At 46.9% G+C, this 20,740-nt stretch overlaps 2 protein-coding genes across 2 annotated transcripts; one reads left to right on the top strand and one right to left on the bottom strand.

Moving 5' to 3' along the window:
• The first annotated feature begins 136 nt into the window (after nt 1-136).
• atp2c1 (ATPase secretory pathway Ca2+ transporting 1) lies at nt 137-14,543 on the top strand. Its single transcript, XM_037454600.2, has 27 exons — nt 137-381; nt 3,044-3,145; nt 3,384-3,500; nt 3,753-3,842; nt 4,643-4,678; nt 4,757-4,818; nt 4,928-5,036; nt 5,185-5,337; nt 5,650-5,718; nt 6,118-6,193; nt 6,269-6,335; nt 7,131-7,255; nt 7,359-7,456; nt 8,028-8,123; nt 8,197-8,286; nt 8,837-8,941; nt 9,046-9,202; nt 9,893-10,063; nt 10,262-10,359; nt 11,065-11,115; nt 11,285-11,451; nt 11,601-11,669; nt 11,771-11,887; nt 12,201-12,348; nt 12,452-12,547; nt 12,686-12,827; nt 12,964-14,543. Exons 1-27 carry the CDS (start codon nt 358-360, stop codon nt 13,083-13,085), a joined length of 2,757 nt encoding a protein of 918 aa, XP_037310497.2. The 5' UTR covers nt 137-357; the 3' UTR covers nt 13,086-14,543.
• Nucleotides 14,543-19,667, bottom strand: LOC119197907 (protein asteroid homolog 1). The gene is made up of 6 exons (XM_037454601.2): nt 19,509-19,667; nt 17,116-17,939; nt 16,729-17,025; nt 15,955-16,186; nt 15,616-15,742; nt 14,543-15,146 (listed from the first exon to the last, which is right to left on the bottom strand). Exons 1-6 carry the CDS (start codon nt 19,636-19,638, stop codon nt 14,777-14,779), a joined length of 1,980 nt encoding a protein of 659 aa, XP_037310498.2. The 5' UTR covers nt 19,639-19,667; the 3' UTR covers nt 14,543-14,776.
• Nucleotides 19,668-20,740: the final 1,073 nt, after the last annotated feature.

The raw sequence follows: 20,740 nt of genomic DNA, 5'->3' as shown, positions 1-20,740 counted from the left end.
TAAAACGTAAAGTGTAGTAGCTAGACAGGCTGACGCGGTGACGTCATCAAGTCAGCTGCTGTTTCAATTGCGGAAACGACAGTTCTCCCGAACCCGTGAGTCAGGACTCCCGAGACCGTCTCCCGAGTCTATTCTAGCGTTCTCGCCGTCTAACGTATTGAGAAAGGACCCCGGTGTGTCACCCGAATCGCCGCCGGCAGGACTACGTCCACGACCGCGTTGAAGCAGCCGACGGAACGGGAGAGCCGAGTCGCAGCCGAAGTGACGTGTGAGGTCGACGAATGGTGAGCGGTCTCCGGGGGGAGTCAGCCGACGGGACGTCATAGGAAGTCGCTTCACGGTGGGATTTGACGGAAGATGCTGAATAAACGGGAGCTGCTGGTGAGTTTAACACTTACTGAAGACTTTATTTAAACTTATTCTAGATTATTGTTCACCAAACAAGCACGTCCACTTCTTTGAATCCTTCGGGATAACTGGTGTGTTCGATTCAGGGTCGTTCACCCTCCGGGTGTGCGGGGCTAACGTAGCCACCGACACGGTGGTGGTGGTTGTTGTTGACCGAGACGATGCTAGGACTCGGTATGTCTCAACCGACATTGTCGATGTTAGCTAGCAAGCTAGCCGAAGCTAACACGAACCTGTGTGTTTGTGTGTGCACGTTGCGAATGAACGAAATGAAGACACATCCTCCTGTGACGGATCTCCATTATAGCGATGCTCGTCTCTACCTTTGTTTGCTAATGTTCATTTGCCATCTGTGGAGTCGGGCGTCATAAAGTGTTCAGGTGGGGTCGGGCGACAGTTTAGTTAGCTTCATGCTAGCTCAGTTAGCTGAGCTGCTCTCTGAAATACAGGCTTCTGTCAATTGTTGAACGTAGATGAGAAATACCTGAGAACCTGTTTGTCACGCTACAAAGTGGGCGGAGCTTTTGTTCTGTTACACCTGAGGGTGGCTTTCTATCCTGAGACTCTTCAGTTGGGTTGCTTATTATTATCATCATTATTACCTTGGAAAATACATTATTTTGCTCTATTAATAAATGCCAAAAGTCAATAGGTAGCAAATAAAGAGGGCCCTGAAGCATCACCATTAAGGTGGTCTGGATGATGGGTGCCAGATGAGGGTGTCAAACACAGTTTGCAGTTAAATATTTAAAATTTATTCCAACGGTTTAACATAAACAATTTATATTGACAATTTATGTCAATATATATATATCCACGTCATTGTGTGTCCTTGCCGCAAGCCTGTGTGCATCGCAGCTGGGTAGCGATGATAACTTTAACTTCATGGTAGGAAATTTACATGTTATTTCGGGGGCAATTTTTTCCCCCACTGACAGAAAACCAGGGGAATTTTATAAGATATTGGGGGCATTTTTTTAAACTGGTGAAATAACTTTTACCTTTTTGTTAAAAACTATAAATATACTTATTTGGGCTTCCTGTAGATGCTATTCTCATCAAATGGCAGCAATAAAACTATTAGGCAGTAGTTTACAGATTCAAAGTGTTTTCTTCGATTTTTTTTTAACCAAAACAAACAGAAAACATGAATCCGACTTTATGAGTAAGTTGTCCACTCATCCTCAGCTACCCTCCCTCGCCTCTTCATCCCACCGTCCTTACCTCCTCCACCCACACCCTTCCATGGTTAACTTTGGGGGGGGGCGTTCAGGGCAATTGGTCCGGCCGAGGGGGAGTAGTTCAGTTCAGTACCCGTTCCCACCTCCTCATCCTGTCATCGTGTCCTATACCTGTTCCCACCTCCTCATCCTGTCATCGTGTCCTATACCTGTTCCCACCTCCTCATCCTGTCATCGTGTCTTCTACCTGTTCCCACCTCCTCATCCTGTCATCGTGTCCTATACCTGTTCCCACCTCCTCATCCTGTCATCGTGTCCTATACCTGTTCCCACCTCCTCATCCTGTCATCGTGTCCTATACCTGTTCCCACCTCCTCATCCTGTCATCGTGTCCTATACCTGTTCCCACCTCCTCATCCTGTCATCGTGTCCTCTACCTGTTCCCACCTCCTCATCCTGTCATCGTGTCCTATACCTGTTCCCACCTCCTCATCCTGTCATCGTGTCCTCTACCTGTTCCCACCTCCTCATCCTGTCATCGTGTCCTATACCTGTTCCCACCTCCTCATCCTGTCATCGTGTCCTCTACCTGTTCCCACCTCCTCATCCTGTCATCGTGTCCTATACCTGTTCCCACCTCCTCATCCTGTCATCGTGTCCTCTACCTGTTCCCACCTCCTCATCCTGTCGTCGTGTCCTATACCTGTTCCCACCTCCTCATCCTGTCGTCGTGTCCTATACCTGTTCCCACCTCCTCATCCTGTCATCGTGTCCTCTACCTGTTCCCACCTCCTCATCCTGTCATCGTGTCCTATACCTGTTCCCACCTCCTCATCCTGTCATCGTGTCCTCTACCTTTTCCCACCTCCTCATCCTGTCATCGTGTCCTCTACCTTTTCCCACCTCCTCATCCTGTCATCGTGTCCTATACCTGTTCCCGACTCCTCATCCTGTCATCGTGTCCTCTACCTGTTCCCACCTCCTCATCCTGTCATCGTGTCCTCTACCTGTTCCCACCTCCTCATCCTGTCATCGTGTCCTCTACCTGTTCCCACCTCCTCATCCTGTCATCGTGTCCTCTACCTGTTCCCACCTCCTCATCCTGTCATCGTGTCCTATACCTGTTCCCACCTCCTCATCCTGTCATCGTGTCCTCTACCTGTTCCCACCTCCTCATCCTGTCATCGTGTCCTATACCTGTTCCCGACTCCTCATCCTGTCATCGTGTCCTCTACCTGTTCCCACCTCCTCATCCTGTCATCGTGTCTTCTACCTGTTCCCACCTCCTCATCCTGTCATCGTGTCCTATACCTGTTCCCACCTCCTCATCCTGTCATCGTGTCCTATACCTGTTCCCACCTCCTCATCCTGTCATCGTGTCCTCTACCTGTTCCCACCTCCTCCACCTGTCATCTCCTCCTCCACCCATTCAGTAAAGGTTGTCTGTGTTGCAGCTTTCCCAGAGACAGTTCAGTGAAGATGAGACCATGGTCCCGGTACTGACCTCAAAGAAAGCCAGCGAGCTTCCCGTCCACGAAGTCCTCTGTGTGCTGCAGGTAGGCGGCCCTTGTTGTTCTGTCAATCAGTATATGTTGCTATAGCAACCTCAGCCTCAAAGCCAGCGATGGGAGAGGGACATGTCTTTACTTTCCTGTTGAGAGTTGAGAGTTTTGTATTCTATACGACAATGAATCTGATAAATGCTGTCACATGGTCCTGAAGAACTCTCTAAGAAAGATGTCTTCTAGTCCTCTTGGGATAGTAAATTGACTTCCTCTCATGGTTGTGGATCAGGCCGATCTGCAGGTGGGTCTGAACCAGGAGGAGGTGAGCAGGAGGAGAGCCTACCACGGCTGGAATGAGTTTGACATCAGTGAGGACGAGCCGCTATGGAAGAAATACATCTCCCAGGTAACTGTTCTTCTCAGGGGTCCTTCGCTCCCTGTCAGCCATGTTGTCCAAGAGGTCCATGTGGTGTCCAAGGGGTGTGACCATGGTCCATGGTCCAGAATGTTTTCATTTCATGAAGAGTCCTCATAACAAAAAGTCTATGCCTGAAGGATGGTGTCTCTCACTGATGTTATGTATTTTTTTGTGGTTACAATAGCTACACTAGCTACGACTAACTGCTAACTCTGCCCCCCCCCCCCCCCCCACCCAAAGTTCAAAGACCCTCTCATCCTACTGTTGCTGGCCTCGGCCGTCATCAGCGTTCTCATGCACCAGTTTGATGACGCCATCAGCATCACTGTGGTAATTTTAGAGCATTATGTTATTATAAGGCTTGATTGTATTATAGAGCATTATGTTATTATAAGGCTTGATCTTATTATAGAGCATTGTGTTATTATAAGGCTTGATTTTATTATAGAGCATTATGTTATTATAAGGCTTGATTGTATTATAGAGCATTATGTTATTATAAGGCTTGATCTTATTATAGAGCATTGTGTTATTATAAGGCTTGATTTTATTATAGAGCATTATGTTATTATAAGGCTTGATCTTATTATAAAGCATTATGTTATTATAAGGCTTGATCTTATTATAGAGCATTATGTTATTATAAGGCTTGATTTTATTATAGAGCATTGTGTTATTATAAGGCTTGATTTTATTATAGAGCATTATGTTATTATAAGGCTTGATCTTATTATAAAGCATTATGTTATTATAAGGCTTGATCTTATTATAGAGCATTATGTTATTATAAGGCTTGATCTTATTATAGAGCATTATGTTATTATAAGGCTTGATCTTATTATAGAGCATTATGTTATTATAAGGCATGATCTTATTATAGAGCATTATGTTATTATAAGGCATGATCTTATTATAGAGCATATAATAGCAACATCTTACAAGAGAACATTCTTATATGAATGAGCACTATCTTAAATACAATAAAAAGATGGAGGTCCTCTGATGTAAAGACTTGTCGAGGGACAACAGGCTGATACCAGATTATCCAGTGTGCTCTTCTGTCTGTCTCGACCACTCTCTCTGCCTGTCCCCCTAACTGTCTTTTGGCTTGTCTTTCTGTCTCTTTACAGGCCATCATCATAGTGGTGACCGTGGCTTTTGTCCAGGTGGGTCCTGTTTATAACAAATAATGTTTATTTGTGTGGCCACCAACAATTAATGTGTGTATGTTTGTGTGCGTGTAGGAGTATCGTTCGGAGAAGTCTCTGGAAGAGTTGGGAAAGTTGGTTCCTCCAGAATGTCACTGGTGAGAGTTTTTAGTTTTTCCTCACTAAATATAAAGTTTTCTCTTTTTGGTCAGAAAAGTATGTGTGTGTGTGTGTGTGTGTGTATATAAATACTCATTTTCGTGTCAGTTTAAGAGATGGCAACCTGCAGCAACTGCTGGCCAGAGACTTGGTTCCCGGAGACACCGTCTGTCTGTCTGTTGGGGAGAGGGTCCCAGCGGACCTCCGTCTGGTGGAGGTACACACACACACACACACACACACACACACACACGTGCAAACAGAGAGTGTCCCAGCAGACCTGGTTTGGGTATGACAGGACATTACATAGACCCGTCTATCGGTCTGTGCTGATGACACCTGTCTGTCTGTTCTCCTTCTCTCAGGCCACAGACCTGTCTGTGGATGAATCCAGTCTTACAGGTGAGACGTCTCCCTGCTCAAAGTCTTGCGTCCACCAGCTGTCCTCCAACGGAGATATCACCTCCCGCAGCAACGTGGCCTTCATGGGGACACTGGTGCGCTGTGGCAGAGGCAAGGTACCACCACCACCTCCTGCTGCTGCTTCTTCTCCTTTTGTTCTCCACCTCCTCCGTTTCCTCTTTCTCCTGTTTGTTCTACGGTTCCTCTTTCTTCTCCTCCTTTTGCTAGTTCTCCTTGTTCTCTACCTGCTCTTCACATGGATCGGACATTGTTGAATTCAACATTGAATTACATCGTCAGTAGTAGAGTCTCGTAATGAGTGACAGGAGGAGGAGGAGGAGAAGAAGAAAAAGACCAGTGTTCCAAATACAAACACAGGATATCTGAAGTGAGATGGATGTCATGTCTGTGGTTCCTGTGCTTTTCAGGGCATCGTCATCGGGACTGGAGAGAACTCTGAGTTCGGGGAAGTTTTCAAGATGATGCAAGCAGAAGAGGTATAAGGGTCTCAATCTGGTGTCAATGTAGAGTTACAACAGCAGGACAGGTCATTATTTTATATATGACAAAATCCAAAGACCTGAAACAGAGAAGGTGATCAGCTGCTTTACCTTTATGTGAACAACACATCAAGACCAGAGAACCAGGAAGAATCCCCGACTTCATTGAAAAGAAGTTTCCCTGTTTATCAGATTCAGAAAATAATGTGTTCTCACATCAAATCACCCCCTCAGACCCAGAGCAGACTCTATTCCAGGTCAAAAAGTAAAGTGTTATTCCACCTCCCGGAGGTACTTTATGTTGAGTTGAGGAGATGCTGCAGATGTTGTACGTAGCGATGCTGCAGGAGACAAGTGGCCGGCGTCATTAATCCGTTTCCTGTTTGTTGACTTCAGGCTCCTAAAACTCCGTTACAGAAGAGCATGGACCTGCTGGGGAAGCAGCTCTCGCTTTACTCGTTCGGCATCATAGGTTTGTTCTTGTTCAGTCATCTTCATGTGTCCCTCTTCATCACATCTCAGTGGTCACAGTGTGCTCTTGTCTCAGGGGTCATCATGCTGGTGGGATGGATGCAGGGGAAGAGGATCCTGGACATGTTCACCATCGGCGTGAGGTAGCTGATGTATTATGCTTCTGTCTGTCCATCGCCTCCTGAAATGTTATTGAAATAAGAGTCATCTTATTCACTCAGCCATTCGATTTACACGAAAGCACAAACATGTTGACCGGGGACCCGGTTCATGAGCTGGGTCTCTTTTACCCGCTGAGGTCTGATGGCGTCTCGGAGCAGGTCTTCATGAGCAAGTCTAACTAAATAATAGATTTCAATATAGAATTATTAATAAAATAAGTCACAAAACACGCTAAAAGGGTTTAAAAACCAACCCAGAATCAAGTCTCCTGATTGATATTTACTCTGTAAGACACTAACACTCACAACGTAATCACAGGAAACTGCTCTAAACCTATAACGATAAGTGAAACATGACCCACAACCACTATTTATGCTTTTTGCATAAATAGAGCAGGCGCGAACAATGAGGTGCTCATTGCGTTTGATTGAAATAAAATTACTTGCTCTAGCTTTTTTCTTTACTGCTGTACAATATTCCATTATCTAAGCGAGCAGGTGATTTAGGAGCAGAATGGAACATGCACTGGTTATGACACAGGCTTTTACAAATTCTGGGCACGTTAAATAATACAGAATCAACGATAAACGCGCCCAGACGTGCGCGTCTATCTCTGCATCCACTGCGTCCCGCGAGGTGCCGTTCGTTTGTCTTCTCTGTGGATTGGAGATCTCGGGACGTGTTGGGTTTGAATCCTTTCCGAAAGCACGGGGACCCCTGTGGCGTCTACTGCCTGGCAGCGGTACTGATCATCCATGGTGTCTCCCGTCCCTCAGCCTGGCGGTAGCTGCCATCCCGGAGGGTTTACCCATCGTGGTGACGGTGACGCTGGCACTGGGTGTGATGCGCATGGTGAAGAAACGAGCCATTATCAAGAAGCTTCCCATCGTGGAGACTCTGGGTATGTGACCTCGCGTGGTCTTGTGTGCCCCCCCCCCTCGTCACAAGTGTCCGTCGTACATGTGTCTGCTACTTCCTGTGGTCTTCGTCGTCCTCTTCCTCAGGTTGCTGCAACGTCATCTGTTCAGACAAGACGGGAACCCTGACCAAGAACGAGATGACCGCCACTCAGCTGTTCACGTCGGATGGACTCCACGCGGAGGTCTGACCGTCTTCATTTCTCATCACTCCAAAGCTGTGATTGCAATCATTATAATGTTTTGATAAAGTGAAGAGGAAACCACAGATCCAGTTGTAGACATTTTTTAAACTAGTTTGAATTGATATTTCAGTAGTGGAGACATGGATCAAACCACGGACCAGGAGACCATGTCTGTGCTCCTAAAGACACGATACTGTACTCGGGAAGTAGAAGCTCGTCTCATGGGTGGCGGGGGCGTACAGGGGGGGGACAAACGTGTCCCGGGAGTACCTGTCAGACCGGCCCACTCCAAGCGTATGCCATGCTTGTGTATGTGTAATTCATAACATTTGGATCCACATGGATTAAAATGACCCTCCAGGTTTAGTTTTCTAGATGCTTCTCTCTTTTAATATCAGCCCCGGGGGTGAGTCATGACAGACACATGATATTTACCAGATAAAGCAAAGGTCCACTGGCGGAAGAGATGAAATGATGGAAGGCAATGCGTGTGAATACGCATCGCGAGGAAGGAGGAGTTTAAATGTCCGCCTCTGGTGGCCGGTTTTAAGCCCCTGACGCTGTCTCACAGGTGACGGGCGTCGGCTACAACGGGTCAGGAGAAGTCCTCCTGGACGGAGAGGTCGTCCACGGCTTCTCGTGCCCGTCCATGAGCAAGATCGTCGAGGTAAGTCCACGTCTCCACCTGCACTCATGAGGTCAACGCCCGCTCCCATTGATCTGCATGTGTGCGACTCCAGGTTGGCTGTGTGTGCAACGACTCGGTCATCAGGAATCACAATGTGCTCGGACGACCAACGGAGGGAGCGCTCATCGCCCTCGCCATGAAGGTAGGAGTCCATTTGGCTCGGGGTTTACGTTTTTACATTTTAAGGTAACTCCCAAGGTGCATTAACTAATCGGCCCAAAACGTACCGTGCATGATGGTCAGGCCTGAAGCTCGTGGAACTGCATACCGCTTTGTTGAATCTGTCCTTGACTTGCAATGCAACTCGGGCGTGAGCACATGAAGAAGCTTTTCTGGTCAACGCTGAGATGCTCCGCTCGTCATCACCATCCTGCTGCCACAGAAAAAAAAGCCGGTGATAAGCCACGCCCCCTTTCAGGCAGAATGAAGCGAAACCAGTGGCGCCAGTAAAGCGTGGCGAAAATTTTCTTTGCTTTTGGTGCGAACGCAGCATTTTATTTAGTTTGTCCACATGCACGTGTAGAGTCATTCCGCCTGAAATATTCTGCAGTTGTTTTCCCAGCTGCCGCTGCACCGGCACTTGGTTCTGAGACCTGTGTATAATTCGACAGTCTGTAATGTTACCAACACAATCTTAACACAGGAAATAAAGCAGCTTCTGACTCTTATCGCTGTGGGCTTTTGTGTTGCAGATGGGTCTTGAGAGCCGGCAGCAGGAGTACATCCGCCTGGAGGAGCGACCTTTCACCTCGGAGCAGAAGTGGATGTCCGTTCGTTGTGTTCATCGCACGCTGCAGGTCACATGACCCCGAAACGTTGTTGGCTATATTTCTGTTGGCGTGAGCTTCTCGATCGGCCGATGAGTGACTGGCCGCCTGCGTCTCTGCGTCTCCTCTCTCAGGATAAACCAGGTGTGTTCTTTGTGAAAGGAGCTTACGAGCAGGTGATTGGCCTCTGCAGCTCGTACAACAGCAGAGGAAGCGCTCTGTCTCTGAGCCACCAGCAGAGGGAGCTGTACCAGCAGCAGATCAGCTACATGGGGTCAGCTGGTCTGAGAGGTAGTTATATACACAGAAACATTAGTGCTGGCCATGGTAACGTACAGTTTGGTATTATTATTATGAATATTATTATTTTGAAAGTCTGTCCCTCATTCTGAAGTAGTTTGAATACACACCTACTGAGCACAGATAAATAAATGGCCTGTTAATGGCAAATAGCTGTGGTTTTCATATTAAATATTGATATTTTTTTGGTCATGTGACGTTTTTCCATGTAAATGCCTGGGGAAGCTGCACTTTTGTCGTATTCAGACTGATTAAAACAAATGGACAGAGCGAGGGAATGACACGGCTCAGCCGATGAACTCGATTTATTAAAAGAATTAGGAATCCGAGCCGGTTCGTCTGACGTGAGGCCTTCACAAAGCCTTGTGTAGAGTAGCCACACAGAGGGGGCGTCACGTAGACGAGCTTTGATCCGTCTTTATGACGGTTTTATGGGAGCCGTTTGACATTTTATTATACAATTTAGAAAATGTTGACTTTTGTGTGTAATATCAATATTTGTTTTCAACAGTAACATTTACACGTGATGTTACACATCATAGCACCCACACAGGGGTTCCACTTTTATTAATGTTTGCATTCATAAAATGGTGCACTACACTACTTTTAAATGAAGGATTTAATTCTATAAACCTATTTGGAGATGCATGGGTGTGAGCTCATTGGTGGGTCCTCCTGTAGTTCTGGCCTTCGCCTCCGGCTCTCAGATGGGGAACCTGACATTTGTGGGTCTGGTGGGCATCATCGACCCGCCGAGGTCAGGGGTCAAAGAAGCTGTGGCGATGCTCATCAGCTCTGGAGTTGCCATCAAGATGATCACTGGAGACTCCCAGGAGACTGCCGTGTCCATAGGTGAGATCAGCATTCAGGAGCCATAAGTTATAAGTCATTTTCTATATTAGATCTGTTTATGTAACACCCTGGTATTTAGTTGAAATGTCTCATCTCTATGCTTAGGCTTCAACCTGAATCTTAAATTATTGATTGTAAAGCGTGGTATTGATGTCTAATCAATAAGTCAATGATATTGATCTCTGATTGTCTCTGCAGCCAGTCGTCTGGGTCTGTTCTCTAAAGGCTCTCAGTGTTTGTCCGGAGACGAGGTGGACCGCCTGGACCTGCAGCAGCTGTCCGACATTGTCACCAGAGTGAGTCTTCAGTATAAGAAGACCGGAAAAGGTCCTAGGAACGGTCTTAGGAAGCTCCTTAGGAGCCATCTTAGGAACGGCCTTAAGAAGCTCCTTAGGAACGGTCTAAAGAAGCTTCTTAGGAACGGCCTTAAGCATCTCCTTAGGAGCCATCTTAGGAACGGCCTTAGGAACCATCTTAAGAACGGCCTTAAGCAGCTCCTTAGGAGCCATCTTAGGAACGGCCTTAAGCATCTCCTTAGGAACCATCTTAGGAACGGCCTTAGGAACCATCTTAAGAACGGCCTTAAGCAGCTCCTTAGGAACGGCCTTAAGAAGCTCCTTAGGACGCTTCTTAGGAACCATCTTAGGAATGGCCTTAGGAACCATCTTAAGAACGGCCTTAAGCAGCTCCTTAGGAGCCATCTTAGGAACGGCCTTTAGCAGCTCCTTAGGAACGGCCTTAAGAAGCTCCTTAGGAACGTTCTTAGGACGCTTCTTAGGAACTGTATTAGGAACGGTCTTAGTAAGCTCCTTAGGAAGCTCCTCGGGAACGGTCTTAGGAAGCTCCTTAGGAACGTTCTTAGGACGCTTCTTAGGAACTGTATTAGGAACATCCTTAGGAAGCTCCTCTGGAACGGTCTTATAAACTGTCTCAGGGAGACATGATGTTTCTCTAGTTGGACTCACTCACTACTCATCATGAATTGTCTCATGTCTCCACAGATTGCCGTATTTTATCGAGCGAGTCCTCGGCACAAGCTGAAGATCGTCAAGGTGAGCAGGAGAAGGCACACGTGGAAGAGTGAAACACTTTCCCAAAGGTCTATGAGGTTTAGGATTAGACGAGGTTAAATGAGTAAACAATGTCATTTGAGGTTATTAGGAATTCGATGAGGAGCTCTGAACCCAAAGACCCATTCAGAATACAAACGTCTCTCTTCAGTCCCTCCAGAACATCGGCGCTGTGGTGGCCATGACAGGCGACGGGGTGAATGACGCCGTGGCCTTGAAGGCCGCTGACATTGGCGTCGCGATGGGCCAGACGGGCACTGACGTCTGCAAGGAGGCGGCCGACATGATACTGGTGGACGACGACTTCCAGACCATCATGTGAGTCCGTACAGCTGTTCAGCATGAGGATTAGTACGGGTCATGTGCAGAAGGTGTCAGAACCTGCTACTCTAGCTCTCTTCAGAGGGTCAGTAGGTTGTTACTTGTGAATGAACGCTTCAAAACATTCAACCTGCTTCTGTTTCCAGGTCCGCCATCGAGGAAGGAAAAGGAATCTACAACAACATCAAAAACTTTGTGCGCTTCCAACTGAGCACGTGAGCGAGCGCTTGATTGGTCTTCTCCTTTCACTTCGTGTTGTGAGCGCGGAGCCCAGATCCCCCCCCTCGTTTCTCACAAATCACCTTCTGCTGTGCAGGAGCATTGCGGCTCTGACACTCATCTCCTTGGCGACGCTGATGAACTTCCCCAACCCGCTGAATGCCATGCAGATCCTGTGGATCAACATCATCATGGACGGCCCCCCGGCTCAGAGGTACAGGGGCGTCCTGGGCGTCGCCGTTAGCCGCTAGCCACCAGCTAGCGTTATGTGGAGGCGACAGAAATGTTCCTATTTACACTGTCTGATGATGTAATCTGTTCCTGAATAATAGGCGAATTAAAAAAAGCCATGGAAATATGTGTAAAATGAGAATGTGAGACGCAGCTATGGATGAAATAGAAGGCGTTTTGTGTGACGGGTTTTGAGTCGGCGAGGTCCATCAGAAGGGGTTTAGAAGCAGACGAATGCATGTGGACCCACACGTTCCCTGCAGAGAGGACTCAGCTGCTTTGTGCTCGTGTGTCAGTCTGGGCGTAGAGCCGGTGGACCGTGACGTCATCAGGCAGCCCCCCCGTGATGTCAGAGACAGCATCATCACCCGCAGCCTGCTGGTCAAGGTGCTGGTGTCTGCATTCGTCATCGTGTGCGGGACACTGTTTGTCTTCTGGAGAGAGGTGCCTCCTAAAACCAGGACCACGGCTGGGTAGAGCCCTTCTATGAATGACTGCCAAAGCAGGTAAATGTTGCACTGATTGATTGCTTGTGGTTGGCTTTCAGTTGCAGGACAACGTGATCACTCCTCGAGACACCACCATGACCTTCACCTGCTTCGTCTTCTTCGACATGTTCAACGCCCTGAGCTCTCGATCGCAGGTAGCTGCTCTAACTCGGTGTTAAAAACACACAGGAGGTCTGTTCTTGTTGACATGCCTTCTGATAATCCACCAGGTACGCATGTAGGAAATGACATGGTGCTTGGTCCTCATCTCTGGTTCTGCTCCTCATATTCAGACCCGCATGGTCCATGAACTGGGTCTGTGCAGTAACAGGACCTTCTGCTACGCGGTCCTGGCCTCCATCATGGGGCAGATGCTGGTCATCTACTTCCCCCCTCTGCAGAGAGTCTTCCAGACAGAGAGCCTCAGCCTCTTTGGTGAGTTCTAGGACAAGGTAGAGGTGCTAGTACTCTAGCGTGTGTGTGTGTGTGTGTGTGTGTGTGTGTGTGTGTGTGTGTGTGTGTGTGTGTGTGTGTGTGTGTGTGTACATAAAAGGCTCCTCGTGCTCCTCAGACCTGCTGTTCCTGGTGACGCTGACCTCCTCGGTGTGTCTGGTGTCCGAGGCCATAAAGACGGTGGAGAGGTGGAGAGGGGCCCAGAGGCCTCTACCTTCCGACTGCTTTCACGAGGTATGACCCCCTCAGCCCCCGCACCCCCACCATCTAAAGGACTCTGAGGATGAGTTTTACGGTTCATCAAGTCTGAGGTCTTCTGGAGAAACTCTGGGCTGTGACCAGAGGAGCCACCCAGTCTCACCTGGAGGATCTTGACCCAGGATCTGCTAAGAGTCGATCCGGACTGTCTGGAGAAACCACCTCACCTCCAAATCTGCTCCTCTTGTTCAGCACCAGCACTCTGAAGAAAACCCTGTGAAGAGTCGAGTGCAATTCTTTTTTTTTTTTTTTTTGTGATCTCCTGGTTAGAAGGTGTCGACCACTATCGTGCTTTGGATTCCTCTGTAGAAGGTTTAGGGTTAGTGGAGCTGTAACGGGACAAAGCGGTACTTCAGGGCCTCGTTTCTGCTGTAAACATGAAGCACTGAAATGGTCTTCCTGTGTGCACATGAACTTTACTTTTACTATCAAACTCTAATCTTCTGCTTCAGCTGACGAAGTCGAACAGACCCCTGACAAATAGTTCTAGGTAAAGGTGCACACCTGGAGAAAGGGGGTGTGTGTAATAGCTCATGGATGAGTTTTTCTTCTCTTGAATCTGTTTTTCTGAAGGTGAAATTATATAAACATTAAGAAAGAATCAACAACTAGCTACAAACTGCTCATTTGTGTTTAATGCAGTTTGTGTTTTTATTTTACGATTCCACCGTTTTAAAAGTATGTTTAACACTGATATTATTAGTTATTATTAAGCCGGGCTTCTGTTTAAGATTATTCATTTAATTTTCTTTTTGTCATTGAGCTCTTTCAGACATTTAAATTCAAGTTCTATAACTGGGTTTTCTTTTGACTACGTCCGACAGCTTGTTTTCATTTCAGGGTTCACAATGAAGTCGTTTTGATTTATTATCCATTTGTCGCTCACTATGGACTTTTACTTTTGGGTTTTCTAATCAATGATGCTAACGTTAGCTCCGTGCGCTAGCTCACCTGAGTAGTACGAGTTGGCTCCGTTGTCTTTGGCAACTTTCGGTTGACATTGTGATTATTGTTACTATTTAATTATAAGACAAACAAAGAACTTGAGTAAATTATTATTTTTTTCTTTTTTCTTTTTGGACCAAATGAACCAAACTACAGGTGAAAGTCACACGAGTTCTGTTCTGTTTGTGATCTGCTCTTCTTGTTTCTTCGTTTCAATAAACAGATACTTTAGTGACCAAGTTCTCCCGACTATATGAACCTGAACCGGCCCTAAATGTACGGAAAATGAGGAAGATCTGCCAACTGGCCTGGGGGACGAAAATGTCAGACCGGCCCCCTCCAAGCATCTCACGGATGGACCAGCCAGTGGCCTGCTGGGAAAATACCCACACACTCATTTTGGCTGATTTACAAAGAAATGACACCAAAGAAATGTTATTTGTGTGGATGGACACATGGCGCGTATCACTTTTATTTCAGGCAGGATGGGTTCTGTCTGGGCTTGTATCAGATGGTTCTACGTGTATACACAGAGCCTTGATGATGTCAGCAGAGGACGACACATTGGAATTCGTATGAACTAATGTAGCAATGAGCAGAAGATACAGCGTTGCATGCTGGGCGTCGTTTCCTCTACCGTTAACAGTCTAAAGAACATAGTTTATAATAAAAATTATTTAAAATCTGAAAATTGTGGAATTTACGAGATGGTAAAATAACAACAGACCTCAGAACAACCATCCCAGAGCTCGGTACCGACTTCTCACAGACACCATATCGCAGAGCCGCAGCTCCTCCTGAACTCGAACCGAGGACCTGGCTTCAGTCGCCTCGTCCTCGTTGAGGAGGAACAGGCGCTGCAGGTCGGGGGTCAGTTGGTCCACAGGGTGGCGCCGCTGAGGAGACGTCTTTTCCTGACGCTCTAAAATCTTGTGGGCGTTGCGTAAAGTCTCTGAGGTCCCCTGAGTGTGAAACTGATTGATGGCGTTCTGACAGGTTCTATAGAGTTTCTCAGTCAGAGGATTGCTCTCCACAGGCAGCTTTTCTCCAGATTTCATTCTGTGAACCAGCTGGTGGACCAAAGTCCCCTCAAACAACCTGGAACACATGAGGAACATCAGAGTACACCGTGGACGTGGTACTAGTACCACCTGCTATCCCAAATCGAGGAACATTCTCAACTTCTCAAATTGATTCAAAATCAAAAAAATCAAAAGTTCATAAGCTGAATTTTATATTCCATATTCAGGATGTTTAATTATCCTAAAAACCCAAAGTCTCCCCCATATCAGAATGGTTTGACCCAACCTGGCTGCTGAAAACATGGACGGGTGCCGGCAAAAATAACAAGACCCCGCTGCATTAAAAAAAAGTCCCTTCAAAATAAAATCACAGGATGAATTTTTTTGTTATTTCTTGTATTTTTATTCAAAGTTTTATTTTCCCATGCAAAGGCCCATGACCCATTAAAAACGGACCCACCAGTTGAGAATCACTGTCTATCCTACTGGTATTAGTTGTATTACTATAGTATAATGTGTGTGTGTGTGTGTCCTTGGAGGCTCACCTGGAGATCTGGGGCTCAAGTAAGGGGAAGCCCAGCAGCTGGTTCAGCTGGATGCTGACCTCCAGACAGCTCTGCCATTGGTTGAAGGAGTGAGACACGCCCACGTTCAGCTTCACATTGTGCCGAGCTGCACCACACACACACACACACACACACACACACACACACACACACACACACACACACACATTCATACATTGATGATAAATCAATGTTTTACAGCGAGCAGACTTGCATTTAGAAAACTTAAGGGTTCATTTCAACCAGATATGAATACGTTTGGTTCTTTGGTGCAGAAAATACATTGTTTGTATTTATTAATAAAATCTTGCTATCTACCTTCACGGAGTCTCCCGTTGTCCACAGCGCCGGGTCGTCTCCCGTTGTACACAGCGCTGAGTCCCAGCAGCAGGGCCACCAGCAGCTCCTCCTCAGGAGGAGGCGCAGCGCTCTGCAGCCAGTAGCAGGTAGCGGCCACTGGGAGGCGCAGAGGAGGTGGCAGGAGGCTCAGAGGGTCCTCACTCACCTGCAGAGCCTCGAGCAGCACCTGCAGTCGCTTCGTTGGCTCTACCTGGGGGGGTCACATGGGTTATAGATCTATTATTAGGTTACTAAGGGTTACTGCTATTATTCTAGTTGTGTATTTGGATATTTGTGTGATTGTATTATTGTGTAATTATCGTGTCGGAGCAGTAATGCAGGTTTTGTTGCTTTTGTTATCTTCTGGCTAACTGGGTGAGTTGGGACATTCATCTGAACACGGGGCACATTACCAGTAAAATGCATGTAAAGTGCTGGCCAATGAGAACTGTGTGGTGACGAATGCATTGTCGCTGATGGTTTCCCCACCTGTCACTCAGGTGGGGAAACCACCAGGATGCCACTCAGGATGCCTTATTCTTCAGTTGCCATTGGTTACCTAGCAATTTCTGTCCTTAATGTCACGGATTCAAATGACTGGACAGTGAATGTTGTTGATGGCCGTCGCCATGGTGGCTTTAACACATGTATTAGGAATGTGCCTCTACCGTGTAGCTGTGTGTCTGTATTGTTGTATCTTGGAGTCGTGTGATGGTGTAATCCTGTAGTTACTATTATAATTGGGTGTCCCACCTGATCCAGTGAAGGGAGAACCAGCCCCCTGGAGCTCTTGGTGACGGTTTCGACCCGGATGAACTTCAGTTGGAGTCCCTCTCGGTCCCTCTCCTGCACCTCCTTCCCGTTGCCTAGCAACAGCCCGTACATCACCTGGCGGAGCGGCCTGGAGGCCAGGTGAGCGCTGGGGGAGTCCCCTCTGTCCACTAGGCAGCAGAGGGACTTCCTCTTCAGCAGCAACACGTCCAGGACCCCCGGGGACAGCCGGCCCTCGCTCAAAGGGAGCCGGGTCCATTGAGGGACCATACCCCAGTCCTTCAGGAGAGAACCCCCCCGTTAATCATCAGTAATCAATACATGTTAAACAGATTCATCAACAGTGTAGAGGGGTGAGGGTGACCTCACCTGTTCCTCCGGGGGGGCAGGAGGCGTCCTGTGGAGGAAGAACTTGGTGAGGGAGCTGGAGGGAATCTGATACTCCCCCATCCCAAGATACAAGCTCTTCCGAAGCTCCGCCCTCCTGTCAACGCTCAGATCTCCCATCTGCCCCAGCGCCGCCTCCAAGGCCTCGCCAGGCCGCCGGAAGCCCCGCAGCCAGCGGAGCAGCCTCTCCAGGTGGCTCGTGACCCCCCCACCCTGCGGGCCCAACCACGCCCGCTCAGTCCCCTCCAGCTTCACGTAGTCGTTCCCGGCCAAGGCGGCAAAGGCGGGCAGCATCTGCTCCTGGAGGCCGAAGACGATGCCGAAGCTGGAGGCCTTGTAGCTCCAGCAGCGGATGAAGCTCCCCCTCTGAGTGTCGCTCTGCTGCACCTCCTGCCAGCGGAAGTGGGAGAGGGGCAGCATGCCGTCCGGCAGGTCGAAGACGTAGAAGTCGCTGTCCTGGGAGAGCACCGGGCAGCGCCACTCCTTGGCCAGGGCGGCGACCTCCCGGTCAGCCTCTCCGTAGCACTGAGCTAACGGGACCTCCAAGCGAGTCAGCGTCTGGAGGAGCACCACCCTGGCCAGCGGCGGCAGGATGTCCTCCCGCCCTCCCTCCAGCGCCGCTCGGTTGGCCTTCCCGATCCGGTCCTGGGCTCTCCGAGTGACCTCCTTTAGCTTCTTGTCGGTGGGGTCAGTGCCCCCGTCCAGCACCACGTACGGAGCGATGCTGCAGGCTCTGAGGGCCCGGATGAACTTCTCGATCAGGACCTCGAAAGAAGCGTACTCCCCTCCGCGGTTCTGGTCCAAGCCTGGGGAAGCGACCAAAGGACACACAGGCAACTCACTGCACAGCACATCGGTAACTCAGAGGCAGGAGGGGGCTTTTGGACCATTCTTAAACTCTGCATTAAGACTAACCTACAGACTGCCAGTACCACTTTAGTCCAGAGGGGGCAACAGTGAGCACATCAAAGCACCTCTGTGGTTAGAGTCCCTGATGGGTGGGCACTGTTTACCCTGCTTAAGTTCAAACAACAATGTTTATTATATAATTGTATTAAATAAACTTGTGAATTTGTACTGTTCTTGTGATGTGTACATACGCAATATGTGTAATATTCATTGCGGAGGTCAAGCAAACACGACCCTTTTGTGGCTTGGCATGTGAATGTTATGGCATCCACGCTACGTATTAAAATCGACATTTATACGTTTGCGTCTATACAGCAGCTACGTTGTAAGCAGGAGAGGGAATTTACATATTTTATCCCACTGACAAGAGGCGTTTTTCAAAGTCAAAATGACCATATGCCAGATATCACAGGTTTGAGGAAACAGGAGTCGGAACCGGAGCGGTAAAACACGTCATCCGGCCCTCGCCATTCTGTACATGAGAGACAGATAATATGCAAACTGGAGGCCGCTGAAGACCGCTTTCACAGAGCTGTGTATTTTGGGCTTTATATTGAAGTGATAAGTGTGTTTGAGTGGATGCAGACTAGGAGCCATTTGCCTTTATATTCAGCAGTGTGTGTTTTCATTGTTGCAAACATCCGCTGTGTAATAATGAAGCAATAGAGCTTTTTCACAAGAACCAGAAATGCGTAATTAATCAAAACTCTGTCCAAAAGAATAAATGGTCCACATTTTTTGTCTGGACCCACCATCAGCAGTTAATGACGAGCCGCGACCCAAATCGAGGAACATTCTCAACGTCTCAAATTTATTCAAAATCAAGTTCATAAGCTGAATTTTATATTTTATATTCAGGATGTTTAATTATCCTATAAACCCAAAGTATCCCCCCATATCAGAATGGTTTGGCACACCATTGAAATGGTTCCAGGGAAAAGGGCGTGAGTGTGTGTGTGTGTGTGTGTGTGTGTGTGTGTGTGTGTGTGTGTGTGTGTGTGTGTGTGTGTGTGTGTGTGTGTAGTAGTAGTACGATATGTCATCCAATATGAAAGGAAATGTCTTGATATCAGCCCAACTTGTGCGTAACATTTAATGTTTTGACGTAAACAAACGAGGTAATGTCGCTTCCGTACCTCGGTGCCTCTTACTGACGTCACAGCACGTCGCGGGGATTTAGATATAAAATAAATAGAACAAATAAGTTTATTCTGTGATCAGGTTATTCTACTGTCATTTTATAGTAAGACAATAAACAGAGTTGATTTGTTACTTCTTGAGGTTAAATTGATCTGTAAAATAGAAATATGATCTTAATTAATTTGTCCCCAATAACTTCATCTTCTACCTTTAATCACTCTATAAACTTAATCGTCTTTCAAACAGAAAAAAACAGAGTTTTAAATGATGATTGTGTGATGAAACTCAAATAGATGGATACATGGTGCAGTACTTAAATGCTCTACCTGAGTCGAAGTACAGCTTGTAGAGGAGGTTGCAGCCATCAATCACCAGCCGCCTCCCCCTGCACCGGACGTCCTGACGGTAGACCCCCGGGTTATTCTCCAACAAAGTGGTCAGGCCATGAACCCCCATCGCGGGTCAGAATCTTGATCAGGTCCTGGATCTGGTCCTGGATCTGATGCGCGGCGGAAGCTCTTATAGTGTTTGTGTTTCCTTAAGTTTCACTTTCCTGACGTCACACCTTAATCCGGCCATTAGTCACTTCATATGTATAATTAAATATATGTATATATATATATATATAGTTGATATATTGTATACATTAATAATTATGTATTAATAATTAATAATAATATATGATTATAAATTGTTCTAATTATTAAATACATTTATGAATATATTGTTATTAATTATTACATTATATTACATCACATGTCATTTTATATAGATATATATATATATATATATTTTGTATTTAAAAAATGTAGGTAAAAAGTACAATATTTACCTTGTGAGAAATTAACATGTTTATACATCAATTTAAAGTACAAGTACATTTAACATATTCTGAGATGTAGAGTACACATTTATACATCAAAGAAAAGTACCTCCATCATGTAAGATAAGATGTTCCTTCATTAGTCCCACAATGGGGGACTTGAAGTGTGGTGACAGTAGGTGTGTACAGTGAATGTTATGAACTGAGACAGAAACAACAGAAACTGGAGAGCTTTTATTCACAGAGAAGAAGAGAAACAAACGTGAAACCTTCAGAACTCAAAAGAAACAACATGTCTCACCAAGGTGTGACCAGCTGACAGCTGATCCAGGCAGAGCCTGTGTGTGTGTGTGTCAGATAACGTGTTGATCACAGCATGCGGATCATGTGACAGGACAAGTTTAGACTCATACTTGCCAACCGTGAGACCTGGGGGGGGGGGGGGGCAGTGCAGCAATGTTGTTGTCCGGGAGGGTCGACATGTCTGGTTCATACGGTTGTAAGAGCCATATTTGCCTTAACAAGATGTGTTTATTGTTTTCGTGAAAATGTGTCACGGCTCCTTTAAGTTACGTAGCTGATGACGTCATAGCTTCATTCGAGGTCTATCAGTCTGTGGAGCTGCCCAAAAACACAGACTGTTAAAGTAAATCGATCCACGAAGACGGAATTAAGATTGCCGCCACAACTCTTATACCCTTGTGAATCGTATTAGAATATTATTTCAATGGGTGT

This window comes from Pungitius pungitius, chromosome 11 (assembly GCF_949316345.1).
Source record: "Pungitius pungitius chromosome 11, fPunPun2.1, whole genome shotgun sequence".
Taxonomy (NCBI): Eukaryota; Metazoa; Chordata; class Actinopteri; order Perciformes; family Gasterosteidae; genus Pungitius; species Pungitius pungitius.
Note: the sequence above shows the minus strand (reverse complement) of the source record. Positions and strands in the feature narration are given on the sequence as shown.